The sequence below is a fragment of the Polyodon spathula genome, chromosome 24, assembly GCF_017654505.1.
Source record: "Polyodon spathula isolate WHYD16114869_AA chromosome 24, ASM1765450v1, whole genome shotgun sequence".
Taxonomy (NCBI): Eukaryota; Metazoa; Chordata; class Actinopteri; order Acipenseriformes; family Polyodontidae; genus Polyodon; species Polyodon spathula.
The window spans coordinates 18958834-18976330 of record NC_054557.1 but is presented as its reverse complement, the minus strand read 5'-3'; the positions used below and the strand labels follow the sequence as shown (position 1 = coordinate 18976330).

Here is a 17497-nt window from a genome sequence, read left to right as displayed (position 1 = left end):
TATCTAATAGCGCATCTAATCCAGCATGTTGAACTGGCATGCTTTGCATTTCTTTTCCTGTAAATGGATTACACCGAGGAGCTGTGGACATTCCCTGTAACAGAGACACACTCATTATGTGTTACTTGAGAAGCAGTGAGAATGGTTATTCAAATTGAATTACAGTAATTCAAAATGCAGTTTAAGATGCTTTACAATGTTGTGCATGTTATGAGATGAGCTACTAGTCAGCGACTGTTGCTAAGCAAGGCTCTGTTTGCAGTGGCAGTCAGGTCCATTAATAACGTGCAATGAGATGTTGGAAAGTGACCTTGTTGGTTTTGTTTTTTTCCCTGTTTAAACTGTAACCAGTCTCTCACTGCATGCTTTCTGGCTAGTCAAGTTGTGATTCCCTGATTGCATTGCTGTTGTATTTTTTTTAAATGTAATAAATAAATAAATACATTGGAATAATTTTAAAATGTGTTCATGGTTTTTGTAATGCACGTGTATAACAGACACAGTCTACAGCTGCCCTGCATTGCTGCAGCTACTCGTTAGACTATGTTGCCTCTTGTTACTCCATACAAAAATGCCTGGACATTAAATTAAGCCTGCTATGAACATCAATCCCTGGCTCTAGCTATAGCCTCTACTGAAATCCCCATCACTGGTACATGCACCCCAGCCGGGGATGGTAAATAGTTTATCTTCTGTTGATAGAAACAGTGAGCAGTGCTTATCAGCTTGTTCCAGTCCATCTTTTTTTATTTTGTTACATTATTTCCCTGATAACAAGTCTAGTTTCTTATAAAGCTCAAAAACGTTCAGATTCATTCTTGCTTTTAGATGCCCTCAGGGTGTTCAGGATAATGGAACGCAATTACAAAGAAAAGAATAAAACTAGTCTCAGTTCATTTTCTACAATGTCAGATACGTGCGATTTTGCACAGCCTAACACGTCTCAAAGTCACAGATGGTTGTCTGAGCTAAACGCCAAAAGGCAGGAAATTAGCAGAGATAGTGAGATGGGGGAGGGGAACTGAAAAACAAGATGCGCCCTGCTAGGCACAACGTGGTATGCAGCCCCCCCTTTTCCCCCACAGAAGGAATGTGCAATGATAGAGTGGAAACCCCTATCACTGGACAGAAGTAAAACAAATGGGAGTGGAGTCAACAGTTGTTTACAAAGGTATAAATACCCAAAATGGTAAAGTGTTGTCAGTCTTTTCATCTCTTTCGAATTGACTCCATGGATATCCTTGCTTTCTGATACAAACGTATGCACTGAGCTGTACTGAGGTCTCGTCCGAAGTCAGTTTAAATCTCGTGCTTATATGATTGTATTGGAGGTATACCTTTCTTGTATATAAAGTGTTTTTGAATCAAAAACCATTTGTCAGCTTAATCTTTTTCGCTACATTTGTATGACACCTTAACTCCCCCAGTTTCAGAACATCGCTACCCACACATCTGTTAAATGAACATCTCATTGTGCGATTAAATCACTGTTTGCCACAGTATGTTTCTTCTTTGATACCAGGTGTCTGTGCTATAACCCAGAAACATAATTTTAAAAAAATGGTGCTTCATTTCTCAAAAAAAAATTGCATGAAATCCACCTTTAGTTAGAACAAGCACTTTGTTTCACTAAAACCACCATTAACAAACGCCAATAGAAAGCCAGATAAAGTGTATAGTCAGCTATTAATCTCAAGGTTAAATATGATCCATAAACTACTTTCTCAACCTTTGGAATGTATTTATGTAAACCTGTGCTTGAACAACGGTGCCTGCTTTTAAAATAAAAACACGCAGGTAGGGGATCTGACATGTTGTACTTGTGAATCTGATATATCTTTTCAATTACAATACATTATAGCACAGCTGGTTAGAAATATATGAGATGGCTTTGTTTTTGTCGGTTCAGATTTAGGGCTTACAGTTTTCTTGTTTTTCACTTGCTGATGTCAACTGATTTATAGCCTTCACTGTTCCTTGCTGTAGAGGATAATGTACAGATACTGTACGGTTCTACACAGATTATAGGTTTATGGAAATCCCCTTTCCACTGCACTGCACTCAGGTAACTGGCACGGATATTTGTTTCCAGGTAGATTAAATTATATCTTTTGTGATAACCAGCTAATTTTCAGGTGTGTTACTTCTCTGTTGGAACGAGGCCAGCACCAGCCAGTAACAAGCTTCCCTTTGTCTGAAGATTTCAGGTAATCTCTCATGTAGAACAATGCAAGCACTTCTCGTTTACCCACTTCTATAATGGAACAGGAAACAAAAGGACCATGTAACACAAGTCATCTTTCAGATTTTTTTTTTTTTTTTTTCCTGGAACTTAGTTGCAGTTAATGTCAAGTTACAACCATTTAAAAATATAATCTACACAAAAAAGAAATCCTGCTAGCATGAATAAAAATGTTATGACTCTCACCAAAATGACTCTGCACATTCCTCCAGCTTTAAATACTCTACATTTGCTTTAGGCTGACCAATATACTTGAATTTAAACTTTTACTGATAACCTAAAAGTTTATAAATGGTCCTTATTAACCCTTAAAGTCACTGATACAGTATCTGGAACTGAAACACAATTCTTTACAGATTCAACTGGCCAAGGTCAGGCTTCAGGAACTGGCTTAGGGGTACAAAGTAAAATGCTAGCTCCTGCAGTATCAGATTGCCAATTTAGAGTATGTCACTTTATTCGTAGATGAGCTTTTCAAAGATCATTTGATGAACTGGCCATGTAGGGAGCATATGGCAACGATGTCTTGCAGTGTATGTCAATACGAACCATTCCTACACAACGAGACAAGTTTCACAATACTGTCTGTTGTCAGTCACTAAGAAAATATTTCCCAAGGGAGACAGATTGAGAGGGAGGGGCTCCCATTGCTACTGACGCAGTTTATCCATAAAATATGAGGAACATTTTTACAGCTGTTTCACCGTGTGAAACAATTAACAGCCTAGGTTTGATCACGCTCAAAGCATTGCAAGACAATATTTAATAACACAGTGTATATTAATGTAGCAACTGGTCCAAATAATGACTGCAACATGATCCAACTACAGCATTGTATATTTAAATAATGCAGTAAGGTCTATTTTACCTGTATTAATAAAACTACACAATGTAGGGGGAGCAGTGATGGAAGTACAAAATCTATAGTAACTTTCTAAAACATTTCTGGAAACATCAGCAGATGTGGTCATCGCCTTTTTTTTTTTTTTTTTTGGACAAATACGTTTAGATATGATGACAGTACTGTGGGTTTTAACACGTGCAATTCTATCAAACCCAATCTGTACAGGCTTAGACTGAGAGCTTGTAAATAGCTCTTGGCAAGATTTCTCTGTTAAAGGGTGTTAGCTTAAAGAAACCAGACTGTTTAATAAAACAAAGTTAAAAAGGAGTAAAACTTATAAGAAACTAGGTCAAGTAGACAATATTTCCTATACTACTAGAGTAGTGGTTTTCCTTGGGGACCCCTGTGTCTTCTGTTTTTTTATTCCAACTGAGCCCTCGACTACTTAACTAAACCCTTAATTTAACTAATTATTATCTCAATTGGGTCTGTTTAAATTGTTTTCAGCCGTGAAGATTTGGAGAGTTCAGTTTAACTATAAACTGTTATAAATAACTTGTAATCTGCAACTTTAAGAGCAGAGAACAATTCAAAATGTCTAATTAAGCTCAGTATTAGTTCAATAAAAGGCTTAGCTAAGTAACTGCAAGGACTGGAGTTGAAAACCACTGTACTAGAGCAGGGTTTCCCAATCCTGGTCCTGGGGACCCACTGTGTCTGCTGGTTTTCATTCCAACCAAGCTCTCAATTACTTAACTAGACCCTTAATTGAACTGATAATTTGCTTAATTAGACATTTTTAATTGTTTTCAGCTCTTAAACAGTTGCAGAGTTCAAGTTACTTATAAAATGTTATAGTGAACTTGAAATCTGCAAGTGTTTAAGAGCTGAAAACAAGTAAAAATGTCTAATAAAGCAAATTATCAGTTCAATTCAGGGTTTAATTAAGTAATTCAGAGCTCAGTTGGAATGAAAACCAGCAGGCACTGGGGGTCCCCAGGACTGGTTTGGGAACCACTGTAACAGAGCACAAGAAATGATGCATGATTTATTGGCAGTACAAGATATGCCTTACCTTGCCAAGCCCAGTATAGTAAAAGAGAACAATGAAGTGGATTACTGAAACAAGAAAGGCAGTTGACTCACTAATGTTATAATAATTGTGGTTTACTCTTTACGAGTTACCAAACTGTATGCCTTTATAGAATTGCATGACGCTGTTACTCTTTTAATGGCGTGTGTGCTCCAGGCAGTTAGCAAGTACTTGGAGGTGTGATTGTCATTCCTGTACTACAGGTCAGCAGTGAGGCTCAAAAGAACATTCTTTTTTTATTAAAAGTTTTCCATGCATCAGACTATTGATGCAGACTGTCGTTAAAGACACCATTAACGATCCTGGAACAGTTTCATGAGTATCAAACTTTATTTAATCAAAACAGCCTTTGAAGAACAACCACATTCATTATTCTTCATAAGCAAATGATGATCTGCAGTTAAAGGTCACTGAAAAACATTCGTATTTCCCAGGGCTGTACCGCTACATTTAGATAGACAGCCACCACAATTTCCAAATCGTTGCAACTGTACTAGCACACATTCTTATTTTCCTCTTTTCTGTACCATTTCTCATAAGAATCTGCTTGCATGCAGTTTCAAATGCACACAGTGGTGCTGGTTTAGTTTGAAGGGAGGGACATACTGCATACAGCTAAAATGTGGTTATGCAGTGTTGAAACAACAGTTTTCTTTTGCAGGCAAATACAAAAAAACAAACTTATATTTAAATAATTTAAAAGATTAATAGCAGGCATGTCAATCAATAATTACATAGAGGCAACACTTTTAGAAGTTTGCAGTGATCTTATAGGGAGCACAATTTCATAAACATAACACGTGTATATAAAAGAAATACTTATTTGACAAATGTTTTGAACAGACAGTGAAGAAAATGAGAAAGAATTTGTCACAGAAGTTTCTATATTACCATATATCCCACCGCTGAATGTACAGTGAATAAAATATGAACGTACCCCTAAAAACGTGACCACAATTATGTTTCCAAAAGCTGTTTTATAAATGGTTTCACTCCTAAAGAGCTTTATTTAACTACAGTGCAAGCCCTAATCTAACAATGTCCTGCAATACAAGATTAACGACTTATATCAAGACTCCAAGAAGGAAATGTGATAGATTAAACTGAAATGTTATCTCTTAGTCGCTTAGATGCCTTATTTATGAAGGCTGTTTCCTTATAGAATGTTTAAAGCCTTTACTGTAAAATGCTTCCTGCTTCTGGTTTTAAACCCTGTTTTGTCAATATCAGAGCCAGGAGAGTAAATGTATAAGGAATTACAAGAGCATGTCTAGTTGGCTGACACAGTGGCAAGTCTAAATGAGAACATGTAGTGTATTCAAAACTCGAGATGAATAAAAAAAGTTACAAATTAAAAAGTGAGATTTTTTTAAATGAGAAAAACTGACACTTCCTCTTTTCAACAGACAGATGGTTTATCTCTATGAGAAATGTAAACACCAACGTCTGTTTATTTACTTTTTCATGAAAGGGAAACAAAAGGGAAACGTGAGCCCATTATAAATATAACCTCGACTTTTTAAATAAAATACTGATCTTCATGTCATTGCGTGCAAGGTTTTACTGGTTTGTTGTTGTTGTTGTTGTTGTTTTAAAGCTACATAAAAACAGGTAAATTATAATGTTCTGGAGCTTTTGACTGTAATTAGCAGGATAGCATTGCAATGCTGCCATCTGGTGTTTGTATCATAAGGTCTTGCCAAGCAGATTCTAATAAATTAGTGAGTCAGGAAAACAACGTGCAGTCAGCTGTATGCAGCATAATATACTGTAAAGCATATCTTATAATATTTTTACTAACATGCATTGCGCAGGCACAGCTAACTAAAACTCCAAAGAACTACAAATGGAGGGATGGTATGTATTGCATACTGTTCAATACATCCCACTTAGTAATTACACACTTTGCAAACTGTGACAAACACTGAGGGACAGTGAGGGTCATCTAGGGACAATAACCATGTTTGAAAAATGCAGGCACATGTCTGTACCAGCCTTCTAATAATTAAACAACACTGCCACCATGTGGCGATCTAAAAAAAAAAGATAGGTCATTTTAAAACCACCATTAGGACTATATTATCACTAACCTTGGCCACACTCTTTATATGCCATGAATACAATTTCAAACATCACCAAGATTCATTAGTTATAAGCTTAAAGTATTTATAGCACAATTCATAGCTAGGAAATCACTAGTCGTAACTAAATCTTACACAGACTCAATTAGTTACTTGAGCAGTGTGATGTTAACTCTCTGGACGAAAAGATAATATTCGAATGACAATGTTCCCTTTAAATTAATAAGGGAGTCGTTGTGATCGACAAATTGGTACTTGGACATTCATTTTGTAGTGTGCTCTAGTGGTTTTAAAGTCCATGGCTTGTAACCAGAACATCACTGGTTCAAATCCCACATCTGCCACAGACACTGTCACTGTGTTTGCCCTGCGCAAGTCACCTAACCTCCTTGTGCTTCATCCTGCGGATGAGATGTTAAATCAATGTCCTATTGCACATGGCTCTGCGTACAATGCATATTTCACAGCTTACCTCTGTAGAGCGCTTTGTGATGGTTGTCCACTATGAAGGGCACGATATAAAGATTATTATTATTGCATAACGACGTATCTATTTAGGAGAGGAGAAGTTTACATCAGGTTTATTTAAAAACAGGGACTGGAACTCTGGGAGAGTAGCTAATAAAATCAATGAATAACATCGCAGGAATCTTCATTCGGGCTTCCCAACCCTGATCCTGCATGGTGACCCCCTGTGTCTGCTGGTTTTTATTCCAAATTAGCTGCTCTCAATAACTTAATTAAACCCTTCATTGAACTAATAATGTGCTTAATTCAAACCTTTTTAATTATTCTCAGCTTCTAAGAAGCCATACTTTCAATAATTACAACTGTTGCATACGTGTATTTATTTTGTTTTTTCTATAATCTGTAATAGTTAATTTAGAAGGGGAAATTTTAACATAAATGAATGTGGGGATCCACATTAAAAAAATCCAGCCTGCTATTCAGTATTAAGTAAGTTGAAGATTTGTGGTGATAACACTTTGGGAAAGCATTATCACCGCACTGCTGGGAGAGCGGCATTGCTTACTGAAAAAGTTTTCTTCACTATCTTTTACGCTTGTTTAAGCTTGTGGAACCAGACGCAAAGCTGATTTAAAAAGAAATTAATTATGACAAACTGATTTATTTATTTAAATACAAATTCAAACAGACTAATCTGATAAGTTTGTGATATAAGTACCCTGGATAGTGAGTTTGTTCACTCATTACTCATGCGCTGGAATGAAGAACACACGAGCACCTGTGCTGAGCCTCCTTCTTAACACTCTAAGATTGAGCTTATTAACGCACCCTTTGATTTATTACTACTTAAATGACTTACCATAAACGTTCAAGGTAACTTTTCCATTGAATGTGTTTACACTTCCCGATACAAAGGCAGTGCCCTGAATTGTATACACTCCAGAGTCGCTGAGCTGCACAGATCTGAGCTCCATTGACCCTGTGGTTGTGATTAGGGTGACTCTGTTCTCATATCCCGGGCCTGTGACAGGGACTGATCCGGTCCATTGCACCATAGGGATCCCTGTACGGCTGAAAGTCCATGTCACTGCATCTAGAACTCCAGGGGGTTTAATCTCCAGCGTTACATTGTCTCCAACCTCGCTGATTACAGGGTCTGTGACAGGGTCTGTTACAGGTTTTATATCAGAGCTGAAACTAAGCCCCCCCCCTCCCCCCCAAAAAAAAAAAAAACCTTATAAAAAACATTAGTTTTAAATATAGTTTTAATATTCTGTCAACATCTTACTGACTGTGCAGTCTCGAAAGCTTAGACAGCTGACACCAATCTCGTTCTATATCTTTTTAGAAACCATGGGAAGTTACGGACATCTGAAACCCATTTTTTGAGTTTGATTTCATGGAGGCCCGTCGGTCTTTTTGTGTCTTCTGTATTAATCTCTTGCAGTAATATATCTACACAGTTTGTACAGCGTGTGAGGCCGTGTGTGTTTTGTGCTCTTCTGTTGTGTGTCTCTGTGCAGTAATATATCTAGAGCGTGTGTGTGTGTGTGTGTGGGTGTGTGTGTTGTGTGTGTGTGTGTTGTAATAAAGCGCATTGCACACTCTGAAAAAGGCAATTATGCACGAGGAGGCGCAGCATGTGGCCGTGGACCCCCCCCCCGCCCCCACCCACACATTGTAAAAAAGCTATTATTTATTCTTAATTGACTTACCATAGACTCCCAATTTAACATTTCCATTGAATGGTTCTAAAGTTCCTGATGCAACGGTATTGCCCTGAAATGGATACACTGCAGCGTCGCTGAGCTGCACTGATCTGAGCTCCAGTGACCCTGTAGCTGTGTTCAGGGTGACTCTGTTCACATATCCCGGGAATATGACTGGAGCTGATCCAGTCCATGCCGCCACAGGGATCATTGCAGGGCTAAAAAACCAGTTCACTGCAGCTAGAACTCCAGGGGGTTTAATCTGCAGCTGTACATTGCCTCCAACCTCGCTGATTACAGGGTCTGTGACAGGTTTTAGTTCCAAAGCTGAACAACCTACAAGAAATAAAATAATAATAACGATCTATATAGTTAAAAATCATCACATGTTGTCAAACAGTACAATTGTGCTATGGCGCTTGATTGAATTTACTAACAATTTTACCTTAGAATTCAGAGTATGACACCGAAATGCTTAAAAACACATTAACAAAATACACTCAATGAAGTGTTAAACTAATGAACGGTGAATACTAGACCTACATTAACCAGCAATAACGGTATATCTGCACATGCTTTCTGATGCAACACCTTCAAATTATAGTATACATTTATTATTTTTACTCGAAGGCATTCACTAAATGAGTAAGGGTCCCATTACAGCACTCTCGCACGCAGATGGAAAGTTTAAAGAAGCAACATCGTTACCTTTTAGAAACAGCAGGAGCCCCAGCGTCAGAAGTGCTGCTTGCGAGTTCTCCATTGCCGTGTGAAAGACACTTCCTCGTTCGTATCATTTCAGATAAGAGGCTCTCTATCAATGAACCCGCTTCTTTACTTCTCATAAACAGATTTTCTGGAATCTAACATTATATTTTCATATCATATATTTTGTACAGAGCATGCACAGCGAAACGTTTCTTGTGAATGTGATAATCATTTCATCTGCAGTGACAATCCTGATCTGGAGCCGGTAATATAGAATTGCTGCAGCTGCATGTGCACAATACGGGTATGAATTGTGAAGTGCACTTACAGGAAAAAAACACTTTTTTTTTTTTTTTTTTTTTTTTTTGCAAGGCTGAAATATTAAACCAATCAATATACAGCATTAATATTGGAAGCAACCACGGAACTACTGTAAATGTAACGCTGTAAAGTATTGAAACTGTAAATCAAGACGCGTGTTTGCTTCAGAATATTGTCTTACCTGTATCGGTACCGTGTCGGTTTACCTGCCCACACTTCAGCTGCTCCGAGTCGAATCGAAACAGTACCGGTGCGAAATCTGCTCTTCTCTGAGTTTCCTACCGACACCGATAAGAACTCCAGTCGGCACAGATGTTTCGGTACGGTTCCGCAACGATACCGGTATAAAAATGCTATTGTGAAGAACAGCGCAAAAGACATGACCCGCAGTTGCACTGTCACGCTGTATTCACTAGGTGTCACTATATACCACGTTTTCTCCGAGTGCTGAGACTTCGTTTAGATATTTGGGTCATGCTTGCTTTCTGTGTGATGATGTGTTTTTTTTTTTTTTGCTGTATTTGTGTTCACTGTAAAGAAAGCGTTATTTTAATAAATTAGAAAAATTGAAATGAATGTTCTTTCATTCAAATGCATTTTTACAACAGAAACAGTCACTGCGTAAATGGACTGGCAAAAGTTAAAGTGAAAATGATGTTTAGAAAATAAGATTGTTATTATATATTGAGAGGATTTCAAAATAATAATACAAAACTTGGGTGATTACCCCTTTAACTTTTTTGCTTCATTAATACAGACACCGTTTGCATTGTGTAAGAGTGTGGTTTACACTTTGAGTATTTCCACTGCATGAAAGTATATATTCTCGCTACCATTAGGTGTCACTATATCCCACAGTATGAAAGGCATGATGGTGACGTCAGGATGCTGTTGGTTATGCAGAGCCAATCTCCTCCAATCACAGGCGATGATAACCTTGGTGGATGAGAACTGGTGGAACACCCCCCCCCCCCCCCCCCCCCCCCCCCCCCCCCCCCCCCCATATTATCTCAGCTGTGGCTGTTCAGCATTTCAGCTGAATGAAGCGTGACCCTCGTTTCTGGAGCAGATTAATATAATATATGGCATTGCTTATTACAATGTTATTGCATTTTAAAGACAACTTTTACAGAAGTAGAAATTTTACAATTGATTACATTGTTTTCTTAATAATATTCATATAAATATTAATTTAAATAGCAAATATAGCCAAACCTGCTTCATATCACATGTAAATGTCTCAAATCTCATTTATCACTCATTATATTGTGTGTGTGTGTGTGTGTGTGTGTGTGTGTGTGTGTGTGTGTGTGTGTGTGTGTCAGAGTGTGAGTGGATCAGTTTGTGTGTGAGTGCAGTGTGTGTGTCAGCCTGTGTGTGTGTCAGTGTGTGTATCAGTGTGTGTGTGTTTATAAATACAATAGAAACAGTCATTAGGTGCAGAAAACAAAAATATTGAAAATAAAAACTTTCAAAAATACTCTTCAAGTCACAGGCTGTGCTGCTGTTGGGTTGTTTCCTGAATCAAGCTCTGTTGAAGAGAAAGCACAATGGTTTACACTTTATCCCATCAGCACACTAGTTATATATCTTATATGTTATGATTGAGTTCCTAACTTGTCAGAGTTGATACCAGGTGTTCATTCAGGTGTGTGGAATCCCTCCTACCTGTTCAAGGTGCTGTATGTGGACTGATCAGGAAACTGTAAGCCCTGTGCAGGGAGAGAGGAGCACAGTTACTGGTTGAGGAGATTCATCAATAGATCTCAATTATAACAGCAGTGTGATTGTATTACAGTAAAGGGTCCTTACTGTGTATGTGCTGTCCGGGTTTTTTGCTTCGCCCTGGAAAAATAAGAACCCAAGATTTCAGTTACTTTCAAAGCAGGTTCTCTTCTGAAGAGGATGCATGCCTTGTGTTTTCTGTATATTATTTCCCTGTTATTATCAATACCTGCCTTTGCAGAAACATTAAATAAATCCCCCGGGAAGGGCAGAGTACATTTCAAATAACAAAGGTCGCTCTGTTGTTTCTGTAATGAGCTGTTAATGAATACAGATCAACACACACTCACACTCACCCTCACAAACACTGAGAGCTTCATAAGCACGCGTGCACACAGGTTCACATACAGTATCCCCCTGGTTACTTACTGCTCTCTGGACAGCACTGGTGTTCTCATACACTGCTGATGCATTCGGAACCTTGCAATTTTCATAAGTGACAGCACCTGGACCTGCAATACGAGATGCAGAGAAATCAACAGTATAGAATTAGGATATTAAACTGATACATCAACGAGGGTAATAGATTCTGCAGTGTAGAGAGAGCAAGGCTCCCACATTGGGGTGTGTCTCTTACAGTGATCATGCATACTCACTGCTTTGAGCTGGACCAGGTTTGAGATCATGTGGATTGTTCCTGAACAAAATGGGAAACATAAATGAGATATTTCCATTTGATTTTCACAGTCAAATGATATTTACATTTAAGATTCATGCTGAGGAAGATACTCACAATAGATCTTCAATGAAACTGGACAGGAAACAGAATAGCTAACAATAGGCTGGGTGCTGAGCAGCACGTCACACAATGTGCCGCTATGTGGACAGTAATCCACGCAGTGCACTCACCTGCATAGTTTAACACTTAAATACACCCCAAGAGCAACGGCAGTGACCCCTGCAAGTGTGCCCATGACAATTCCAGCGATCTCTCCTGAAGACAAGGACCCCGAACCTGTGGGCTCTTCTTTATCTAGACAGAGGAGTAAACTGTTAGTGTGTAGAGAAGATCAGCAAACAAACATCTCACAGCTAAGTGTTGGGGAGTGTTGACTATTTCACGACTTTCACAATTCCCTGGACACTCTGCAGTGCACTGAACGAGTTCAGAAAGATCTAGAATATTATAGAACAATGGTGATATTATGACATCAACATTCTAGAAAAAGAACTTTCCATTCTGAGTGCCAGAATTCATTGTAAACAAAGCCAATATGACCTTCACTCTTTACCAGGGAAAAGACACACTCAAATGAAAATCATATCGTATAACTCTCCAATCACGATAAATTCCTCTACTGCAGAACTGTTTCTTCCAGTCACTGAGTTCCGGGCTACACAGGTGTAACTTCCCCTATCAGCATTGCTTACAGAAGCGATCTTGTATTGTGAGCCCTGGGCAGCCTCTGTCTCATTGAAATACCAGGTGTAACTACAAGGGGGGATAGACTGAGTCGAACATGTGAATGTCACGTAGGAATTGAGAACTGCTGAGTCTGGTCCTGTAATAGATACCTGCTCTGGTCCATCTGCAATACACACAAGATAACATTGAAGAGCCTTAAACACTCACACCCCAGTGGAGCAGGCTGAACGAGTCTGAATGCAACATGCACAGAGAAGAGAGGGTCTTTGGATACTTACAATTGACCTCCAATCTGTATCCAGCACTCGTCACTCCACTTACAGGGTTCTCAGCTTTACACTGATATGTGCCTTTATCAGACTGCAGCACTGGGTTGAAGGAGACTGTGCTGTTGTCCACAGACAATGTTATTCTGTCACTAGTGGACAAGGGCTGACCGTCCTTCAGCCAGAGCCTTGAGGAAACAGTCTGTGATCCAAGCACCTCACAGGTCAAGTTTAGAGCCTGGTTTGCTATTGGCTGTGCAAGGCTTGGTTTCACATTTACATTAGTTATTGGCTCTGTGAATAGAAGTTACAGAATTAGGCACTCTATTGGAAAGAGGTGTGTTGTTTTTACAGCAATACTGAATTGGGTGTCCAAAATAATCAGGTCTTTCTTACTTCATCTGATTGGGAATTGAAAACAAGAAAATACATCTTGTAGAGGTAAGGAAGGGGTCCGCTGTGGTGTAGTTATGGAAACGGTTAAAGGATAACTTTATAATCTCTGAATTTGCATAATAGTTTTAAAAGAATGTATGATCCCATGAAAATAAGATTTCGTTGTCAGTTTCCAGCCACGGTACGCCAGTGCGGCAGGAAAAATGTCAGCGCCCCGATGAGAGGAAAATATTCTTCCAAACGGCTTTTAAAACACTCAGTGTGGAAGCTAATTGCCCTCGATTGGTGCTCAATTGTAAACGTGAGGGAGGACAGCTTTTCCTCATTTTCAAAGCAACATGTTAATGAATGGATTTATTGAATACCTGTTGATAAATGCTTCTGAAAAGCAATTCTGTGTATGAGCAAAGAGTTTCTGCACATCCCTACAGTCGGGACCAGAATGCTAAGCATTAAGCACTTCTGGGGTATAAACGCTATTGTGGCAGAGCAAAGCTCTGCCCTTTAAATTGGCAGGGATGGGGTTAACTTCCCCTACCTGAGATGGGTTTATTATAAAAAGGTGGCTGGGGTTGATTAGATAATTTACACAGCAATAGACACATCAAGCTACACAACTGAACAGCCATTCTCTGTGATATATCAAAGACCTGATGAGAAAAGTGATAATCCTAAAATTGTAAGAAGATTAGATACATTTATAGGTAGCAATTCAGTTTTTTGGGTTGAAACTATCAAAATTTTGAATCCAGTGAAGGCATTGCCCAGCCTGGACAATTGTTCCCTTTTTAAATTTTGAACTTTTTGCTTTACACTTTGTGTTTAAATTGTTTTGTTTTGGAACTTCTGCCCTTTCATACTTTTGTGTTTATTTATATTGAAAATAGTTATTTTTTTTGAACTGCAATCTGTCTCTGGGCCTCTATCCACTCGCCAGCCTGCCACAGCTCTATATATATATATAGTACTTAACTGATACCAGAAATGAAAGCCTGTAAACAGAGATGACATCATACTAAAAAGGATTTCTGAGATACAAAGATAATTTACACAGCAATAGACACATACAGTCTACACAACTGAACAGAATAAACATTCTCTGTGCATATGTGTATCAAAGACCTGATGAGAAAAGTGATAATCCTAAAATTGTAAGAAGATTAGATACATTTATAGGTAGCAATTCAGAGTGTTGGGTTGAAACTATCAAAGCCTTATTTCTACTCCACAAAAGGATGTTCAACAATGAACAATTGTTCCCTATTTACAATACATTGAACTACTTTTAAAAAGCGTTTACACATTCCCTTAGGTTACAAACATACATTTCTGTGACAAATGCTTCTCGATGTGTTAGGGTGCTTTTGTAAACTCAATCTGACGCTCTGAAGGAGCATCTGAGAAATCTCTTCGCTGTGCCGTTAAAATGGTTTTTTCTCGTACAGATATAACCGATATTTATATTGATATGTTTTTGCATGAGTTTTCATCTCGAGTTTAATACTACTGTAATGACTACCGCTGCTCTTCAGTTTGATTTTGTTTTTGTTTGTGTGGCGGACGGTACTGTTTAAAAAAGAAAGAGAAACTGATTGGTGTTGAAGAAGCCAGCGTGTGGACGACACCTCCTCTTTCTCCACTTCGGTCGCTTCAAAATGTAAAACCCCAACTTCAAAATATGGAATATCTTTTTTTCCTCTCAAAAAACATTAAAATGACCAATATAGAAATGCATAATAAAGCAGTTTTAGAATACACCCGCAATCCACCACAGCGAGCCGTTAGTCGTTTTGAAAGTGACGGCTCTGTGAATGCAGCTCTGAAGCTGGAGTGGTCACAGTGTGGCTCCGAGCGCTACGACATTGATCTCCTCTGAGTTTCCGAACAGCGCAGAGCACTCCAGGAGTTTAGGAACGAGTGCGCTCTGACACTCTAAGATTGAGCTTACTAACGCACCCTTTGATGTACTACTACTTAAATGACTTACCATAAACGTACAAGGTAACTTTTCCATTGAATGTGGCAGCTCGAAAGTTTAAAGATACAAAATCGTTACCTTTTAGAAACAGCAGGGGGAAGTTACTGACAAGGAAACCCATTTTTGAGTTTGATTCATGGAGGCCGTCGGTGTTTTGTATTCTTCTGTTGTAATCTCTTGCAGTAATATATCTTATTAGCAGAGCGTGTGTGTGTGTGTGTGTGTGTGTGTGTGTGTGTGTGTGTGTGTGTGTGTGTAATAAATGAATTGCACACTCTGAAAAAGGCAATTATGCACGAGGAGGCGCAGCATGTGGCCGTGGACCCCCCCCCCCCCCCCCCCCCCCCCCCCCCCCCCCACACACACACACATTGTAAAAAAGCTATTATTTATTCTTAATTGACTTACCATAGACTCCCAAGTTAACATTTCCATTGATTGGTTCTACAGTTCCTGATACAACGGTATTGCCCTGAAATGCATACACTCCAGTGTCATTGAGCTGCACTGATCTGAGCTCCAGTGACCCTGTAGCTGTGTTCAGGGTGACTCTGTTCACATATCCCGGGAATATGACTGGGGCTGATCCAGACCATGACGCCACAGGGATCACTGCAGGGCTAAAAAACCAGTTCACTGCAGCTAGAACTCCAGGGGGTTTAATCTGCAGCTGTACATTGCCTCCAACCTCGCTGATTACAGGGTCTGTGACAGGTTTTAGTTCCAAAGCTGAACAACCTACAAGAAATAAAATAATAATAACGATCTATATAGTTAAAAATCATCACATGTTGTCAAACAGTACAATTGTGCTATGGCGCTTGATTGAATTTACTAACAATTTTACCTTAGAATTCAGAGTATGACACCGAAATGCTTAAAAACACATTAACAAAATACACTCAAAGTGTTAAACTAATGAACGGTGAATACTAGACCTACATTAACCAGCAATAACGGTATATCTGCACATGCTTTCTGATGCAACGCCTTCAAATTATAGTATACATTTATTATTTTTACTCGAAGGCATTCACTAAATGAGTAAGGGTCCCATTACAGCACTCTCGCACGCAGCTGGAAAGTTTAAAGGATCAACATCGTTACCTTTTAGAAACAGCAGGAGCCCCAGCGTCAGAAGTGCTGCTTGCGAGTTCTCCATTGCCGTGTGAAAGACACTTCCTCGTTCGTATCATTTCAGATAAGAGGCTCTCTAGCAATGAACCGGCTTCTTTACTTCTCATAAACAGACTTACTGGAATCTAGCATTATATTTTCATATAATATACTGTATAGAACCTGTGTGGTGGTGCCTTTGATGTGACTGTGATAATCATTTCATCTGCAGTGAAAATCATGATTTGGAACCAGCAATATAGAATTGCTGTAGCTACATGTGCACAATACCACTATGTAATCGTCAATTGCACTTACAGGAAACAATACAATTTTTTCATGTTTTTATTTTTACAAGGCTGAAATATGAAACCAATCAATTTATTAATATTGCAGGCAACCACAGATCTACTGTGTGACATAGAATGAATATCCTTGTTTGGTGTTGCACTGTCACATTGTATTCACTAGGTGTCACTCTATACTGTCCCTACATATAGCTGAGCCTTCATTTAGATATTTGGGTCTCAATGAATGCGAGAGTCCAGGATATGCAGTTGAAAGGGATTCCATCAAATGTTTAGAACAATTCAGTTACTGTATATATGGCTTATTTTCAATTAAACCGACATGGTTTTTTTAGTAGAAAGAAGTTTCGAAAAAAAAAAGATATTTTTAACGGTTAATCTTTCTGTAAGTAGCTGTCTATATGAGCCACAGTTACACTTTTTTGTGTCTAAAGAACCGTTAACCCAGTTCTCATTAAACTTGGTGAGGATATTCTGTAGCAGAAGTATTATATTTCAGAGAATAAGGAATGTGTGTCTTTAAATGGAACACTTACGTGGTAGATGCTGTGGATGCAGCAGACAATTTGTACATACAGCTGTGGCAGGTGATGCATGTCACTGTCATACAGTGTACAGTGCAGTGGTTGGCTAGTCTAATATATAGTCTGTATTATTGCTCAAGGCTATAAAGTTAGGAACCCCAAAATAATAAAATAAAACATATACCATGGATTTTTCTCTTGTGCAAAAATGTTTTCAATGAAATAAAAAGAATATATTAAAGTATAAATAAATTACTAAGGGTGTTACGCCATACTGCATATATTGATGTGT

General features: G+C 38.6%; 1 protein-coding gene across 1 annotated transcript; it reads right to left on the bottom strand.

Moving 5' to 3' along the window:
• Nucleotides 1–10902: 10902 nt before the first annotated feature.
• On the bottom strand, nucleotides 10903–16436 carry LOC121298937 (carcinoembryonic antigen-related cell adhesion molecule 1-like). The gene is made up of 9 exons (XM_041226275.1): nucleotides 16365–16436; nucleotides 15666–15995; nucleotides 12896–13177; nucleotides 12101–12224; nucleotides 11848–11888; nucleotides 11621–11703; nucleotides 11279–11311; nucleotides 11135–11178; nucleotides 10903–10997 (listed from the first exon to the last, which is right to left on the bottom strand). Exons 1-9 carry the CDS (start codon nucleotides 16417–16419, stop codon nucleotides 10991–10993), a joined length of 999 nt encoding a protein of 332 aa, XP_041082209.1. The 5' UTR covers nucleotides 16420–16436; the 3' UTR covers nucleotides 10903–10990.
• Nucleotides 16437–17497: the final 1061 nt, after the last annotated feature.

Bases quoted from the DNA above. Each gene is read 5' to 3' on its own strand.
- LOC121298937 (XM_041226275.1), bottom strand. From the start codon at position 16,419: ATGGAGAACTCGCAAGCAGCACTTCTGACGCTGGGGCTCCTGCTGTTT. The intron at 11,704-11,847 runs GTGAGTATGCAT...CTCGTATTGCAG, and splicing joins ACCTGGTCCAGCTCAAAGCA to GTCCAGGTGCTGTCACTTAT. The intron at 11,179-11,278 runs GTAAGGACCCTT...CTCCCTGCACAG, and splicing joins ACCCGGACAGCACATACACA to GGCTTACAGTTTCCTGATCA.